Below are 17,988 nucleotides of genomic sequence, written 5' to 3' on the forward strand. Positions count from 1 at the left end.
ATGTATGAAAGGTTTTACTTTAATCTGCATGGGGCAAGGAAGAAAGAATTCTGAATGCTCAGAAAGGCTCTGCCTTTCTCTCTGAATGCAAGGGAGGTTGTGCTAAGTTTCACAACTTTGCTTACAGCAGATTCTGCTTAGATATCTGTTGTATGATTATCCCAGAAGTGAACCAAAAATGGCTTGATTCTGTGGAAATGCTTCTGTTTTTATGATGCACGGAGTTTTATACTGCTTCTCTTGGAGACTGGACCATCAGCCCTCTTGCTTATGACTTGTCAATTTAAGTTGTTACAAGCCTGCAGCTGACTCATTGTATTGTCTCACATTGGAAATATTGCCTAGTATTTCCAGTAGTTATTCTTAGGACTCTAGGGGATTGTGTGTGGTCGGTTTCTATTTTCGGTAATAGAAAGTGGCTAGTGGTAGGAAGGTACTAGGTTCTGCAGCTTTTAAGTGATTTATTTGTTCTTGTGTTCTATTTATCTGTTTACTCTTTTCCTATCCCAACACTGTGAGCTTCTTAAAATTGGGACAGTGCCTCTTAGAATTGTAAGGCCAGAACCTACCACAATTAGGTTAAATGATCTTTCTAAAAGACTCCATTTAAGAGAAATCACTGCTTTCAATTTCAGATGCTTTCCCTTGGCCTTATTCTGTCACCTGCACTCTTTATAAATTGTAGGAATTGTGGCTGCCTCACTATATGGAATGAAATGTTGTGTCTTTCTCTGATAAAACAGGAGGAAAGCCAAGCCTTCCCCAAGGTTTTGTGACTTCAGCTGTTGGGCAGTCAAACGTTTCACTTTGCCTCACAGCTCAGACCCTCATTTGGACACATAGTTATGGTGATTTATTGAATTCTTTATTCTGCCTCATTCGTGCAAATTATATTCACATCAGGCAATCTAAATGAATTTTTGAGCTGCTGTTTATACCAATTGCTGTTAGCTCAAGCCTCATGAGTATGTTAATTTTGTTGGGTCTGCCCAGATCACCACAAACATGACTCCCACAACCTGACCACTTTAAAACCTGAAGTGTCTTGTCTTTTCTAGAGGAGAGTGCCCCAGTATTCTGCTGAATTGATGCTTTCTGTAAAGACCTTACAGGCATCTTAACAAAGGACCCCCACTCTTTGAGATCGTTGAAGCTTGCATAACGTCAGTGTGACCACGGAAATCTAATGGGGTTATCAGCAGTGGTTTCTAATTCTGACTCTCACACTGTGAGTAGGTAGAAGTAGAATCCTGTTGTGCTAACTCTCAGTAATGGTAGTGACTACCTGGTGCTAATCCTTAAGCTACTTCCCCAAATTAGAATATGGCAGCCACATTCTTGAAAATTGGAAGATACGGCTGGGCGCGGTGGTTCACACCTGTAATCCCAGCACTTTGGGAGGCCGAGACGGGCGGATCACAAGGTCAGGAGATTGAGACCATCCTGGCTAACACGGTGAAACCCTGTCTCTACTAAAAAATACAAAAAATTAGCCGGGTGTGGTGGCGGGCGCCTGTAGTCCCAGCTACTCGGGAGTCTGAAGCGGAGAAGGGCGTGAACCCGGGAGGCGGAGCTTGAGTGAGCAGAAATTGCGCCACCGCGCTTCAGCCTGGGCCACAGAGCGAGACTCCATCTCAAAAAAAAAAAATGGAAAATACTAGAGGAAGATATTTCTACTAATCTATTTCTGTTTAAAATGCCGTTCAGAGCAAATGGTCACCAACAAGCTCTTTTAAAAAAGAAAATTGTCTTAACGAATTTAGAGAGAGGAACGTAAGTCACCTCCACTACATCATACATCTTCTCTGTCTGCAATAGTCAACTCAGACTATGCTGTGAGGCTTTTGTTAGCTGTACTAAGGAAAGTAATCACAACATTCGTTATGTTTCTCTGTGAAAATTTGCTTTTAAGTTCCCAGCAACTGATTTAACATTCAAGTTTTAGAATATCAGCTGGTAAGAAATGTAGACTGCCTGTAGTGACTCCTGGCTTTAAATGTGATACTTCAAAGGTTCTGGTTAAAGTAAGACTTGGCAGTCTTAAAAACATTAGTAGTCATAGAGAACATTAACTTCCTCTGAATATTGTTGGCAAAGGAGGCTTTCAAATAAGTACTGCATATTCATATATATACCCTGGCTCTTGTCACCCTGTTAAAGTCTCTGGACCGCTTCCCAGTCTGTCTGGGCCTCTTGCCCCTTCTAGCTGAACTACTCTTCCTGAATCACTTAAATTCATCTTTATATAATCTTCGCCTACATGTGAGCCATTTCCTTTATCTTATGACCTTTACCAGTTTGTTCATTTTTGGAGACAGGGTCTTACTATGTTGCCCTGGCTGGAGTGCAGTGGTAAGAACACGGCTCACTGCAGCCTAACCTCCTGGGCTCAAGCAATCCTTCTGCCTCAGCCTCCCTAGTAGCTGGGACTATAGGCATGCACCACCATGCCTGGCTAATTTTTTCAGAGAGAGATGGGGTCTCACTATGTTGCCCAAGCTGGTCTCGAACTCCTGGGCTCAAGCATTCCTCCTGCCTCAGCCCCCCAAAGTGTTGGAGTACAGGTGTGAGTCACTGCACCCAATCTTTTACCAGTTTTTTGATGCCTACTTCTTCCATTTGACTAACCCACGTGTCTCATATTTTTTAAGCCTGTTCTTCCATATTGAATTGTGTCTGGGAAGCCCCCCCATCACATGTATGTTACAGGTACCCCAACTTCATGACTTTAATATTTTGGTTCCAATGATATGTAGGAAATCCAGGATGAGTCAGCTGTGTTATGGTTGGATGAAATTCAAGGTGGAATCTGGCAGTCCAACAAAGACACCCAAGAAGCACAGAAGTGTATGTATTACCTGTTTTATTTCTGTTTTGGTGGAGGCTGGGGGTGACAAGGTGCTCCATACAGCTTGACCAAGATAGGTATGGGGGAACAATTTGCCAGTAGATATAGTTAGGTGAACCAGTATGTGAGTTTAGATACTCTCTAAACTATTCTAGTAACAATTCTTTCCCGGAATAGTTGCTTTAGGAATCTTTGCCATTAATGAGGCAGTAGAAAGTGGTGATGTTGGCAAAACACTGAGTGCCCTTCGTTCCCCTGATGTTGGCTTATATGGAGTCATCCCTGAATGTGGTGAAACTTACCAGAGTGACCTTGCTGAAGCCAAGAAGAAAAAACTGGCAGTAGGTGAGTTCTGGGGTAATACATATGTGCCCTGAAGCTAACCCTAGAGTATACGAGGGGACAGATGTAGAGGAAAGGGATAAGCTATAGGGAAAGATCTTTTAGCGTAGATGTACGGTACTTAGGCTCATTTTAAAGGAGATAAAAATCCTTGTTTTTGAAAATATCCTTTTCGCCCCCTTTGTGGACAGCTGTGTTAACAAGGCCAATTTTCTGAGAACGTGGGAAAGATTAAAATATTTAACTGCTTATCTTTCACAGAGTAGCAGTAGTTCTGATTAAGCCTATAGGCAATTAAAAGTAGTTTGAGTATAAAAACCGGGAAAAACTTAAGATTTCTTATCACATTTTATGGACTTTTAAAAATTGAAAAACTGGGCTGGGTGCAGTGGCTCACACCTGTAATTCCAGCACTTTGAGAGGCCAAGGCGAGTGAATTGCCTGAGGTCAGGAGTTCAAGACCAGCTTGGCCAACATGGTAAAACCCTGTCTCTACTAAAAATACAAAAATTAGCTGGGTGTGGTGGCATGCGCCTGTATTCCCAGCTACCCAGGAGGCTGAGGCAGGAAAATCGCCTAAACCCAGGAGGCAGAGGCTGCAGTGAGCCAAGATCATGCCACTGCACTCCAGCCTGGGCGACAGAGCAAGACTGTGTCTCACAAAATAAATAAATAAATAAATTGAAAAACTGGAGGGGCTGAATGGTTGCAAATTTTTTAAGACACACAGGCCTTAAACATAGGCTTTGGAATAAACAAAGTTAATCATGGTTAATTCCATAATTGGACATCATAGGTATTTTCTTCTTACAGGCATAAATGAGCTAAGTTAGTCATTACAAAGCCATAATTTAATGGGGGCTTAGGATCCCCCCTTTACTCTCACAGATCCAAGGAGCAGCTTTTGGAGTGGTCTTCATTTAGACTGTGAGAACTGGCTGTAATAATCCTGCAGTTCTGGACGTGTACAGCTGGGGAGTGTGGCTCTGGGTGTCTTCTATCTTTCCTTTATTTTCTGCCAGGAGATAATAACAGCAAGTGGGTGAAGCACTGGGTAAAAGGTGGATATTATTATTACCACAATCTGGAGACCCAGGAAGGAGGATGGGACGAACCCCCAAATTTTGTGCAAAATTCTATGCAGCTTTCTCGGGAGGAGATCCAGGTAAGTCACCTTTCTTCACATAAGAAGAAGCTGAGAGAAAGTGTTTTCAAGCTATGATATTAACTAAGAGGAAAAGGGCGTGTGGTCAGAAACCCTAGACTAAAACTGAGGTTATGTAATGAGCTATTTTGGGCTAATTTTTTTGTAGTAGTTGGGGTAGTGACTAAGGCCTGAATTTGTAAAACATCTGAATTATAGAATTAAGTGATATGAACCATGTGCTAAGAAAAGTTAGATGATCTATAAAAGAAAAATGGAAGGTTGCTGACTCCATTAAATGCAACTTCTTTAATCTTTCCCAGTTTGTATTTTCAGTCTCTTTTCTGACTGTTCCACGAATTATATTAGCTACAACCTGCACTTTCAAATAAAGGTAGCATTTTCATAGAGCTTTTAAAGTACTTTTTCATCTTCTGTGTCTTTGTGTCTTTGCTTATGCTGTCCAACAGTTTTTTTGTTTGTTTTTTTTGTTTGTTTGTTTTTTGAGACAGAGTCTTACTGTGTCACCTAGGCTAGAGTGCAGTGGTGTAGTCTCGGCTCACTGCAACCTCCACCTCCCTAGGTTCAAACGATTCTCCTGCCTCAGCCTCCCAAGTAGCTGGGATTACAGGCGTGTACCACACCTGGCTAATTTTGTAATTTTAGTAGAGACGAGGTTTTGCCCTGTTGGCCAGGCTGGTCCCGAACTCCTGGCCTCAAGTGGTCCGCCCGCCTCAGCCTCCCAAAGTACTGGGATTACAGGTGTGAGTCAGCGCACCCAGCCCATTCAACAGTTATTTGTCAGATACCTCAAATGTAGCAGGTACTCTTCTAAGGAATGGGGATATAGTCGTGAACCAAAGTCTCTGCTGTCGTGAGATGTCTCTCCCCTGCCATCCATATCTGTCAAAATTCTATCCTTCCCTTTGTACTGATTCTTGATACAAAAAAAGAAAAAAATTCAGGCTGGGCGTGGTGGCTCACACCTGTAATCCCAGCACTTTGAGAGGCCAAGGCAAAAAGACTGCTTGAGCCCAGAAGTTCAAGACCAGCCTGGGCAACATGGTGAAACCTCATCTCTATAAAAAATACAAAAATTAGCTGGGCGTAGTGGTGTGTGTCTGGGATTCTAACTACTTGGGAGGATGAGGTGGAAGGATCAGTTGAGCCCAGGAGGTCAAGGCTATAATGAGCCATGATCCCAGCACTGCATTCCAGCCTGGGCAAACAGAGCAAGACCCTGTCTCAAAAAAATAAAATTTAATTTAAAAATTCAGTCCTCCAAACACACCCATCTCAAGTCACCTCCTCTAAGAATCTTTTTAAAATTTCCTTTCCTTACCCCCTTCATCTTCCTTTGAAGCTCCCAAAGAACTTTGTTTTCATTCAGAATTTAATGTACTTGGATTCGAATTTGAGTCACATTTGTGCTTGTCTATGCCCCCTAGTAGTTTTTAAGGTGAGCTGCTAGGTTTGCAGTACTTTCTCTAAGTGGGAGTTACATTGTCATTGATAGACTGTTGAGGACTTTTAAGGCTTAACTTGGTGCTGCACTCCTGTCAATTAAACCAGAGTTGTTTAATGAATGTTAAAGGGGAAGAATATATACTGAGGGAAGATGTTCAGTAAGCTCCTGTAGGTCATGATTAGACACATTACTAATAGACATTCAAGATTCCTAGAGAAAAAGGACAATAAAATATTTTCAAAAGGTCATTGACTTCCCTTTGTCAATATTTCCCAAATCCTGTGTGGAACAAGTCAAAAATACACCTGTGGAAAAAGTGAAATAGTTCCTTTATTCAGGAGTTACCATCAGATGGATGATTTCTACCTTGTAGTTAAAGTTCTCTTTATATGGTGGGTTACAGTGCCTTACCTTTCCAGTGTTTCATTTTCATTGCTAATTTCACAGGTGATGAAATTTGAATTCACTGAACTCTGTTCTGGGCATTGAGAAGATAGAAATAGGTATCAGAGAGTCTCTACCTCCCAGTATTTCACAGTGTTGTGAAAACAGCAGACACAAAACCGAGGACTGTAATGTAAGGCAGAGAGAAGTGGTGCTCTAATAACAGCACAATAAGGGAAGTCTTAAGGGAAATTTTAATTTTGTCCTGGAGTAGCATAGCATAGATAATATTTTAGCAGCTGAGAAAAAAAGAAAAGGCTATTCTAGACAGAAAGGGAAAGTTAAGGATGAGCTTGCTGAAATTATAAAAAGAAAGTAGAAAAGAAAATAGAAAAGGAAAAAGCACAGAGTACTGAAAGGATATGGACCCCTGAGGGAGAGATGAATGGTGTATTACACGTGGTAGGTGTGGCAGGACAAGAGGCCCAGATTGAAGTTTGAGGGCCTAATATGCTGTGCTAGGGAATTCAGGGTACAACTTCTAGCAGAGTGATTTTTAACTCTTGTTAGGTCAGGGACACCTTTGAGAATCTTATTAACCTCCACAGAAACACTCATGTTTGAATAGTGTTTTGCATATATGGACCTAAGAATTTAAACGGGAAGGGATGCTACCTCATTTTCAGCATGTGACCTGACCTTTTACCTCCCCTGCCAACAATAGTGGCCATCACATATAGATCCTCCCACTCTGTACTCCCCACTCTCTGTACTTTCAGCTTACTTGGATTTTCACTGATTCCTTCTTCATTTTCTCTCCAGAGGAAACAGCTATCCTTTCTAAAGCTCGTTATTTATCTTACTGCTTGATTTCATCCTCTCCCAGTTCCTTGCAGACCTTATACTTTTCCTGCTCTTCCTCCAGTGTTTGTCAGGATTTAATGTCTGTCTGAATCACCTGGGATCTTGTTAAAATGAAGGCTCTGATTCTAGTGTGAGTTCTGAGAAAATCTACATTTCTGACAAGCTTCCAGGTGATGTTGATGCTGCTGGCCCAAGGACTGTATTTTAAGTAGCAGCCTACATACGTAGGCATCTTTATTTCCCACATCTTTGAAAAAATAATAATACAAACATTTTTTAAAGCCCATGGAATTTCCCTGAACTGGGCTCACCTACATTCATACACTTGCTAAGGGCCTTGATCTGGCCTCACCTACGTTCATACTCTTGCTAAGGGCCTTGAAAGTTAGTCTACTCGTCACTAATTCACTGTCTGTTACCATCCACTTCTTAGCTCACAGCAGTGTGGTTTCCTGTCCAGCTTTTACTTAGTAAAACTCTTATTTTAGAATTCATCAATAACCTTTTAATTGCCAAATTCAGTTCTGAGCACTCATCGTATATGACTTGTCAAAAGTCTCTTCCTCAAACCCTTAATTCCTTTGGCTTCTCCCATACAATTCTCTTCTGATTTTCCTACTTCTGAATGTTCCTTCTTAATCTCTCTTGCTACCTTCCTTTCTCTACCTCTGCTTGAATTATATGAAGATTCCATTGGCCCTCTTCTCTTCGTCTACGCATTCTTTCTGAGTGATCTCTTTCAAGCCTGTGGCTCCAGCCCTTAACCCTGTGCTTGTGACTCCTAAATCTGTACTTCCAGACATTAGCCCTTTTCCCCACCACCAGGTTTTTGCCCTTCCTTTTGCAGTCCAGAAGTCCAGCAGACACCTCAAACACAGTTTAATAGGAAAAAACCAGAGGCTGCAATAGTGTGTAAGGTTGTATTTTTATCTCACATGAAATGATTCTGCAGTTCAGCAGTCCAGGGAAAATGTGGCTCCATGGTGTCATCTGTCCCAGGATCCTCCATCTTTATGCTCTGTCATGTGGCTTCCATTCTCGAGGTCACCTTGTTACCTATAGTGACAGCTTGGAGCTTTGACCATCAAGTTAGCAATCCAAGCAGGAAGTAGGAAGAAGGGGAAGGAAAGCGAAAAAGGTGTGCTGCCAGCTGTCTCTCTCAAGGAGCTTTCTCAAAGGTCTTGCCGTACTACTGCTGCTCGCAGCGCATGACCTCTCTCTACCTCATGGAGTTTTTTGGTTTTTGTGTTTTTTTTTTTGAGACGGAGTTTCACTCTTGCTGCCCAGGCTGGAGTGCAATGGCGTGATCTCGGCTCACCACAACCTCCGCCTCCCGAGTTCAAGCAATTCTCCTGTGTCACCCTCCCGAGTAGCTGGAATTACAGGCATGCACCACCATGCCCGGCTAATTTTTGTATTTTTAGTAGAGACGGGGTTTCTCCATGTTGGCCAGGCTGGTCTCCTGACCTCAGGTGATCCACCCACCTCAGCCTCCCAAAGTACTGGGATTACAGGCGTGAGCCACCGCACCTGACCACTCGTGGAGTCTTTTAAGTGCGTACAGTGTTGCCCAGAAAAAAAGAAAAAAAAAAAAAAAAATCAAGGCTCTGTTACCAAGGAGAAAGGAGAAGGTGGATATTGGATAGGTAACCAGATGTTCCTAACCATTCTCACTCCTGCTGCCCTTGTTTAAGCCCAGGCCATCTCTCACTTGGATCGCAATAGCAGCATTGTAATTCACCCCCTTGGTTGAAGTCTCACCTCACTCTAATCTGTCAGCTACTTTCCTAACAGAATTGTTTTTCTAAAAATAATCTCCACCCTGGACAATATAATGAGGACTCATCTCTTCAAAAAATATGTTTTAAAAAATTAAAATTAGCCAAGTGTACTGGTACGCTTGTAGCCCCAGCTACTCAGGAGGTGAGCTGGGAGGATTGCTTGAGCCCAGGAATTTGAGGTTACAGCAAGCTGAGATTGCACCACTGCACTCCAGCCTAGGTGACAGAACGAAACCTTGTCTCTAAAATAAATAATAAACATCTGATTGTTTTATTCCTTTGCTTGACAAAGTTTTCTGGCTCTCCAGTATCTTTAGTAACAATCCAAACCCTCTAGGCTACTTTTCAAGACCATTTGCAATCTGCCTGGGGAAGCAATTTTCAGTCCTCACCTCTGGTCTCTCCCCCTGAAATGTCCTGCATTGTAACATTCTAGGGGTGCCTTGATATTTGGCACACAGCCCTGTTCGGTACCTGTCACTCTATTCTTGTCTGCAGTGACCCCTGATCAGCCAGCACAGTGCCCAGCCTAGTCAGTGTTGGATAGATGGATAAGTGAGATGACATATGAAGCAAAAGAAGATTAAGTTTTTGTTTATGATATGCTTTCTAGGTGGGAGGAGGTGTGTGAGAACAACCTGGTCCTGAAAAACAGACTTGAGGGCTTTATTGATCTAGTGTAGCTAATGATACAGTATAGACTTAGGAAGCAGGAGTGTTAGCTTGTGTGCTGTGGATGATACTTTGAGAAAACCTGCATCCATTCTTGCCTATAAAAGTCATTGAACGTAACCACTGCTTTTTCAGAGTTCTATCTCTGGGGTGACTGCTGCATATAACCGAGAACAGCTGTGGCTGGCTAACGAAGGCCTGATCACCAGGCTGCAGGCTCGGTGCCGTGGATACTTAGTTCGACAGGAATTCCGATCCAGGATGAATTTCCTAAAGAAGCAAATCCCTGCCATCACCTGCATTCAGGTATTTCAGAACCTATCACACAGACAACAAGCGGGCATCTAGAGCAGGGGTAATAAACGGTCAGCTGTCACCATTGACTGTCTGAGTGTGATTTTTGAGTTCTGGACTCTTAGTCTTCTCTTTTCTTTGACAGGTACCTCCTCTTTACTACCATATAACCGTAGTGTGCCTACAGGTGTTTAATGGTGGCACAGTGGCAGTTCTTGGGTACCTCTTCCTCTCTTCTTCTAAGACTATACCTTTCTGTAAGATTTGAACCCTGAGGAAAACAACTGTGGTTTTGCTTCAATGATAAGGCGGAACAATGTCCTAGAAAGAATTCTGAGTTAGGAATGATGGTTGCACTGCTACCAGACAGTGGTGAATCTCCAAGTTTGTGTCCCTATCTGTAAAAGGGTAATACCCCATTGTATCTTATCTTCCTCACTTGATTTGTTGGAAGAAGCCAGTAAATGAATCTGTATGGCTGCACTATAAAAGGTGTGCAGGGCTGTGCTGACGTTGGAGAAGTAGAATGTAGCCATCGTGTTCTTCCAGTGGAGGGATGGCCCATGCCCTTGTTCCCCTGTCACTGTTGGAAGTGGTCCTTCCTAAAACTTCATCATGAAATTGTACTTGGATCGTATATCAAGATGAAAGGTTTTGGCTGGGCGCGGTGGCTCAAGCCTGTAATCCCAGCACTTTGGGAGGCCGAGACGGGTGGATCACGAGGTCAGGAGATCGAGACCATCCTGGCTAATACGGTGAAACCCCGTCTCTACTAAAAATACAAAAAACTAGCCGGGTGAGTTGGCGGGCGCCTGTAATCCCAGCTACTCGGGAGGCTGAGGCAGGAGAATGGCGTGAACCCGGGAGGCGGAGCTTGCAGTGAGCTGAGATCCGGCCACTGCACTCCAGCCTGGGCGACAGAGCGAGACTCCGTCTCAAAAAAAAAAAAAAAAAAAAAAAAGATGAAAGGTTTTTTTTTTTACCTTCCATTGATACTTGGGAAGTAATATGTCCTCTGTAACATTTGATTGTTTCAGTCGCAATGGAGAGGGTACAAGCAGAAGAAGGCATATCAAGATCGGTTAGCTTACCTGCGTTCCCACAAAGACGAAGTTGTAAAGGTATGGTAGCCTGAGCAGGGTTTCTTCATGAGGGGTGCAGGTATAACACATGTTGAGATGAAGGACTCTTCTAATTTTCAGGATCCCTTTTCCATAGATTCAGTCCCTGGCAAGGATGCACCAGGCTAGAAAGCGCTATCGAGATCGCCTGCAGTACTTCCGGGACCATGTAAGCACCCTTGGATCATACAGGCCATTAGGAGCTGCTTTGCCATATTTTTGGTAGACAGATGAACAGAGGAATTTCTTCTTCTTCTTTTTTGTTCCTTAGATAAATGACATTATCAAAATCCAGGCTTTTATTCGGGCAAACAAAGCTCGGGATGACTACAAGACTCTCAGTGAGTAACTGGCTCCGCGTGAAGAGTTGAGGCAGTGGCTTGGAGCCACCAAGTTCAGGGTATTCTCCACAGACCTCTTTTACTGTCCTGAAGGCAAGGCTTGGGGGAGAGGGTGTGACCTGTGGCATAAGTCCCTTTGCTAACATGTGGCTAGGTATCTTGTTGGCTTGTTGCATTAACCTTTATCATAACATAGCAATAGCCTGACACAGAAGAGTGTACCTGATAGTTGTCTTGGCACATCTCAAAATTAAATGTGTGTGAATAGACCTACTTTTTCAAGACAGTGCTATTTCCTGAGACATAGTACTTTTTCTGGTAACTCCATTCTTTGTCTGATACATACTTTCTGTCAGTCAATGCTGAGGATCCTCCTATGATTGTGGTCCGAAAATTTGTCCACCTGCTGGACCAAAGTGACCAGGATTTTCAGGAGGAGCTTGACCTTATGAAGATGCGGGAAGAGGTTATCACCCTCATTCGTTCTAACCAGCAGCTGGAGAATGACCTCAATCTCATGGATATCAAAATTGGACTGCTAGTGAAAAATAAGATTACATTGCAGGTATGGCCCAGTGCCAGTGGGGTCTTGGAACACTTCATCCTGCTTTGTAACCCTTGCATTTCCCTTTCTGACTGGTAGGGAGGGTGGAGGCTGACCACCTTCTCAGTTACTGCCATAAGCCTTTTTTTTTTTTTTTTTTGACCAAATCTCACTCTGTTGCCCAGGTTGTACTACGACATGGTCTCAGCTCACTGCAACCTCTGCCTCCCAGGTTCAAGCGATTCTCCTCCCTCAGCCTCCTAAGTAGCTGAGATTATAGGCATGTGACACTACACCTGGCTAATGTTTTTTGTTTTTTGCTTTTTTGCTTTTTTTTTTTTTTTTTTTTTTTTGAGACTGAGTTTCCCTCTTGTCGCTTAGGGTGGAGTGCAATGGTGCGATCTCGGCTCACTGCAACCTCTGCCTCACAGGTTCAGTGCTTCTCCTGCCTCAGCCTCCCAAGTAACTGGGATTACAGGCGCATACCCCTACACCCTGCTAATTTTTGTATTTTTAGTGGAGGCAGCGTTTCGCCATGTTGGCCAGGCTGGTCTTGAAGTCCTGACCTCGGGTGATCCACCTGCCTCAGCTTCCCAAAGTGCTGGAATTACAGGTGTGAGCCACGGCACCCAGCTTTTTTGCATTTTTAGTAGAGACGAGGGTTTCACCATGTTGGCCAGGCTGGTCTCGAACTCCTGGCCTCAAGTGATTGATCCACCCACCTTGGCCTCCCAAAGTGCTGTGATTACGGGCATGAGCTGCTGTGCCCGGCCATCATAAGCTTTTTAAAAAGTTGTATAAAACAGGTCAGGCATGATGGCTCACACCTATAATCCCAGCACTTTGGGAGGCCGAGGAGGGCGGATCACTTGAAGCCAGGAGTTTGAGACCAGCCAGGCCAACATGGTGAAACCCTGTCTCTACTAAAAATACAAAAAATTAGCTGGACATGGTAGTACATGCCTGTAATTTCAGCTACTCAGGAGGCTGAGGTGGAAGAATCACTTGAACCTGGGAGGCAGAGGTTGCATTGAGCCAAGATTGCACCACTGCACTCCAGACTGGGTGACAGAGTGAAACTCTGTCTCAAAAAAAAAAAAATTATTTAAGACATAAAACAATTTAATAGACAAAATTTAGATAAAGAAGATAAATGTCTTCCCCTAATTTCACCTACCCCAGTCATTTTGTATCTTACGTTCTTACTTCATATTAAAGGATAAGACTCTTTCACTATGATAAGTAGTCATATATTTTTTTTTTGAAACAGAGTTTCCCTCTGTACCCCAGGCTGGAGTGCAGTGGCATGATCATGAGTCACTGCAACCTCGACCTCCTAGGCTCAAGTGATTCTCCCACTTCAGCCTCTCAAGTAGCTAGGACAACAGGTGCACACCACCACGCCTGGCAAATTATATTTTTATAAGAGGTAGGGTCTCTTTGTGTTGTCCAGGCTGGTCTCAAAACTCCTGGGCTCAATTGATCCTCCTGCTTCAGCCTCCCAGAGTGCTGGGATTACAGGTGTGAGCCACTGCACCCAGCCGTAAGTATTATTTTTAATAGTAGCATAATAGATTTTTAGAAAATAATACTATAATTTACCTCTTTTTCCCCTAGTATTTGACATTTAGGTTGTTTTCCAAGCATTTATTATAAATAACATTGCAATTATTGTTTCAATATATATGTAGCTATTATTTTTATAGTAGATTGCTAGAAGTTGGTTTCCCAATTCAGTGGACATTCTTGTGGCTCAGGTTCTTTGTTGGAACATAGGAATGGATTTGATTGGTGTACTGAAAACAGGATAAAGTGTAGTGATTTTAAAATATTCGGTGGGAATCTGCCAGTGCAGTAGACCTTCATGTGAGTTTGCATGTGCTACAAAACCTTTCCTCAATGCCCAGAGGTTCATCTTTGAAGGCTTTCTGATCTATGTATTGATTTTTGTTTATAGGATGTGGTTTCCCACAGTAAAAAACTTACCAAAAAAAATAAGGAACAGTTGTCTGATATGATGATGATAAATAAACAGAAGGGAGGTCTCAAGGCTTTGAGCAAGGAGAAGAGAGAGAAGTTGGAAGCTTACCAGCACCTGTTTTATTTATTGCAAGTAAGTGGCTCCTGGAATCAGTGTTATAAAAATTTAGTGAATTTGTTTTTCCACAAGAAAGCCTTACCCATTGATCTCTCTGGAAATATTTTTGAATTCCCCTGAGGGGTGAGTGACGGGCACTGTAATACGTTAATTTATTAATTTTTTTCTTATATATATTCTAGTCCTTCAATTTTAAATAATTGAATATACCTTGCCAGCCTTTATATTACCTACAAATGACTTATCCCTTGGTTTTATTTCAGACCAATCCCACCTATCTGGCCAAGCTAATTTTTCAGATGCCCCAGAACAAGTCCACCAAGTTCATGGACTCTGTAATCTTCACACTCTACAACTACGCATCCAACCAGCGAGAAGAGTACCTGCTCCTGCGGCTCTTTAAGACAGCGCTTCAAGAGGAAATCAAGTATGAACAGATTTCTTAAGGGCATAGGCCCCTTCCCACTAACACAGGGGCTCCCAGTTTGAGATTCATGCCTTCCTGATCTTTTCTTGATCTCAATTAATTTATGAAAAATACTTACTCTAAAGAAGCATCTAATTTTTAAATAACTGATATAAAATCTTGCTGCTTCTAGGGAAAGGATAAGTTAATTTTAGGAACATTCTGTATTAAGGTATAATTTCAAAAAGTGATCTGAACAGGAAGATTTCACATTTTTATCTAGTAGCAGACCTAATCATGACCATGATTGAGTGTACAGCTGCAGGAACGTTCTGTGAGTGCCGGGGAGTGTTTCAAGAGAAACTGTTTCAGGGAGATAGGTTCTTTAAGCAGGAAGGATCTTTTAAGTTGATGGATTCTGTGACAAGTTTAAATTTTTATCTGATGTTTTATAGGTCAAAGGTAGATCAGATTCAAGAGATTGTCACAGGAAATCCTACGGTTATTAAAATGGTTGTAAGTTTCAACCGTGGTGCCCGTGGCCAGAATGCCCTGAGACAGATCTTGGCCCCAGTCGTGAAGGAAATTATGGATGACAAATCTCTCAACATCAAAACTGACCCTGTGGATATTTACAAATCTTGGGTTAATCAGATGGAGTCTCAGACAGGAGAGGCAAGGTATGTTAACCATAATAACACTTTTCTTTCATGTTGTTATTTTCTTTTCCTGCTTTTTTCCCCTCTATTTATAAACTGATATTAGTTCAAATAATTTTTCTTTTCTTTCTTTTTTTTTTTTTTGAGACAGCGTTTCACTCTTGTCGCCCAGGCTGGAGTGCAGTGGCACAATCTCGGCTCACTACAGCCTCCACCTCCTGGGTCTAAGCAATCCTCATGCCCCAGCCTCCCGAGTAACTGGGATTACAGTTGCGCGCTACCACCGCTGTCTACTTTTTGTATTTTTAGTAGAGAAAGGGTTTTGCCATGTTGGCCAGACTGGTCTCGAACTTCTGATCTCAAGCAATCTATCTGCCTCTGCCTCCCAAAGTGCTGGGATTACAGCTGTGAGCCACCACACCCAGCCTGAAATAGTTTTTCTTTAGAAAACTCTGCTTTATAAGTTGTTGACCTGGTAATAAACTCACTTATTTAGCAAATATTTATTGAGTACTTATTGTGTGCCAGGCATTGTGTTAGAGATGTGTACAGTAATGCAATAATGAGTGAAACAGACATGCTCCCTGCCCTCTCTTCATAGTTCATTGGGTGGAAGAGGCACCAACCAGATACATAAAAATAAAAGCATAATTAAACATTGAGGAAAGTTTTATGAAGTTTTATGTAGGGTTCTGTAATGGAGACTTTATAAGAGGGAGCTAACATAAGGTGGTTAGGGAAAGCCTATCCCAGAAGATAAAATTTCATTTAGCTGAGGTCCAAAGGCTAAGATGAACCCAGCCTTACTAAGAGCTAGGTGCAGAGTGTTCATGTCTGAACACTCTAAGGTGGAGGGTGTAGGACTTGAAAGGACCTGGCATAACTAGGGATGCGGTTGAATGAGAAAGTTCATATAGATTGGGTGAGATCACTGTGTTTCTTTTTTTTTTTTTTTTTTTTTTTTGAGACGGAGTCTTGCTCTGTCGCCCAGGCTGGAGTGCAGTGGCCGGATCTCAGCTCACAGCAAGCTCCGCCTCCCGGGCTTATGCCATTCTCCTGCCTCAGCCTTCCGAGTAGCTGGGACTACAGGCGCCCGCCACCACGCCCGGCTAGTTTTTTGTATTTCTTAGTAGAGACGGGGTTTCACCGTGTTAGGCAGGATGGTGTCGATCTCCTGACCTCGTGATCCGCCCGTCTCGGCCTCCCAAAGTGCTGGGATTATAGGCTTGAGCCACCGTGCCCGGCCTGTGTTTCAATAAAGGAAAAAGAAAATGGTGTGGGGTGAGCTGCCCTGAAATATCGAGAGTTGGGCTAATTAAATTAACATATTACAGGAGATAACTGAGCTAGGACCATAGCATAACCACCAACATTAATTGATCTAAAGCAAAAGTGTGCCAATCAAATATGGGTAATGCTGGGGAAAGGGAGTTCAGAATGCCAAAATGTTTCTGGTTTTATTCATCTTGGGTGAGGACCCAGAGGGGTGGGAAATGGAGGTGTGAGCAGCTTGGTCTGTTGTGGTTTCTTCTTGTTGGTGTGGAGTAGGGTTAGATCATGCATGAAGCTCTCTGGGCATAGGCGGAGTAGCAGCTCTCCACACCATTGTTATTCAAAGTGTGGTTTGCACTCCAGTAATGGCAAATCAGCTGTGCACACTGTTTAGTTCAACTGATACTTTTTTTTCATAGCAAGATTTTCTTAAGGAAGCAATGTATTGATTTATATTCTGACTCATTCTCTTTATCTTGTCTTTGATCAGTTTGTAGACTGGCACTGGTCCACACTTTGAATAACACTATTCTGCATCATTCTACTTTCCATTTACCTGGATGCCAGGCAAACAGGGAGGTGTACCCTGGGTGGAGAACAGAACATTCTGCTGACTCCTTGAAAGGGCTTATCTTGCCAGGCGTGGTGGCTCACGCCTGTAATCCCAACACTTTGGGAGGCTGAGGCGGGAGGATTGCTTGAGCTCAGGAGTTTGAGACCAGCCTGGGCAACATAGGAATACCTTGTCCCTACTTAAAAAAAAAAAAAAAAAAAATTAGCTGGGCATGGTTGTGCACACCTGTAGTTCGAGCTATTCCAAAGGCTGAGGCAGGAGGATCGGTTGAGCATGGGAGGTTGAGGCTGCAGTGTGCCTTGATGGCACCACCGCTGTCCATCCTAGGTTGACAAAAAAAGAAAGAAAGGGCTTATCCTTATTAGGAATCATTTGGCATCTGATTGGTTCTCAGTACCATGTAGGTCTGTTATCAGGACTCAGATCATTGCAAAAGTCTTTTTAACTTTTTTGCCTGCATACCTGAGGCCTGCACATCCAGGAATGTGGTCAGCCAAGTGCAGTACTTGTCTGGGAAGTTTTGCCTGCAACCCAGGGCATTCCTTGCTGATAGCCCCATATACACTAGCTCAGCCTCTGACGGTCCGTGAGTCAGTCATTTTTAGATCCAAAGCCTGCTGGACATTTCAGGATTGGTTTTCTTGTGGGTACCTATGAGAAACTGATCTTATTTTGCCTTTCATAAAATGGAAATTGAGCCAGGCATGGTGGCATGCACTGGTAGTCCCAGTTGCTCAGAAGGCCAAGACAGGAAGATTGCTTGAGCCTAGGAGTTTGAGTGCTGCCTGGGCGACATAGACCCCATATCTTAAAAAAAAAAAGGAAATTGATTCGAACTCTTTTTAAGATACCAGTGACTATGAGGTGTGGTGATGTGGTGGGGATCTGTCCTGCAGGTAAGCGTCACGGGTCCCTTAGCTTTCTTCTTTTACTTCAGCCACAATACACGTAGCAAACTGGAATCTTGTCACCTCTTGGGAATGTTCTTTCCTAAAAATCTCAGAAAGTTAATATTCTGTTCTATCACCAATGTTTTTTAGCATATTGATTCCCTTGCTGGTTACTACTTTTGAAAATCATATAAATAATAAAATATATAATATTCTTTATTGTAAGTTCCATGTATTTATTTATTTCTCATAGAATGTGTCTGCTGATTTTTGCAGAATTCTTGTA

General features: G+C 42.8%; 1 protein-coding gene across 1 annotated transcript in view; it reads left to right on the top strand.

Annotated features, from left to right (window-relative positions):
* The window catches only part of IQGAP1 (IQ motif containing GTPase activating protein 1), a 115,566-nt gene that overhangs the window by 73,944 nt on the left and 23,634 nt on the right, over positions 1-17,988 (top strand). Inside the window, exons 16-26 of the mRNA XM_007990469.3 lie at positions 2,757-2,847; positions 3,026-3,193; positions 4,213-4,355; positions 9,639-9,809; positions 10,835-10,918; positions 11,016-11,087; positions 11,190-11,259; positions 11,616-11,824; positions 13,761-13,916; positions 14,165-14,328; positions 14,763-14,987. Coding sequence (XP_007988660.2) covers positions 2,757-2,847; positions 3,026-3,193; positions 4,213-4,355; positions 9,639-9,809; positions 10,835-10,918; positions 11,016-11,087; positions 11,190-11,259; positions 11,616-11,824; positions 13,761-13,916; positions 14,165-14,328; positions 14,763-14,987 — 1,553 coding nt within the window. The remainder of the gene's footprint in view (positions 1-2,756; positions 2,848-3,025; positions 3,194-4,212; positions 4,356-9,638; positions 9,810-10,834; positions 10,919-11,015; positions 11,088-11,189; positions 11,260-11,615; positions 11,825-13,760; positions 13,917-14,164; positions 14,329-14,762; positions 14,988-17,988) is intronic.

This window comes from Chlorocebus sabaeus, chromosome 29 (genome assembly GCF_047675955.1).
Source record: "Chlorocebus sabaeus isolate Y175 chromosome 29, mChlSab1.0.hap1, whole genome shotgun sequence".
Classification (NCBI taxonomy): Eukaryota; Metazoa; Chordata; class Mammalia; order Primates; family Cercopithecidae; genus Chlorocebus; species Chlorocebus sabaeus.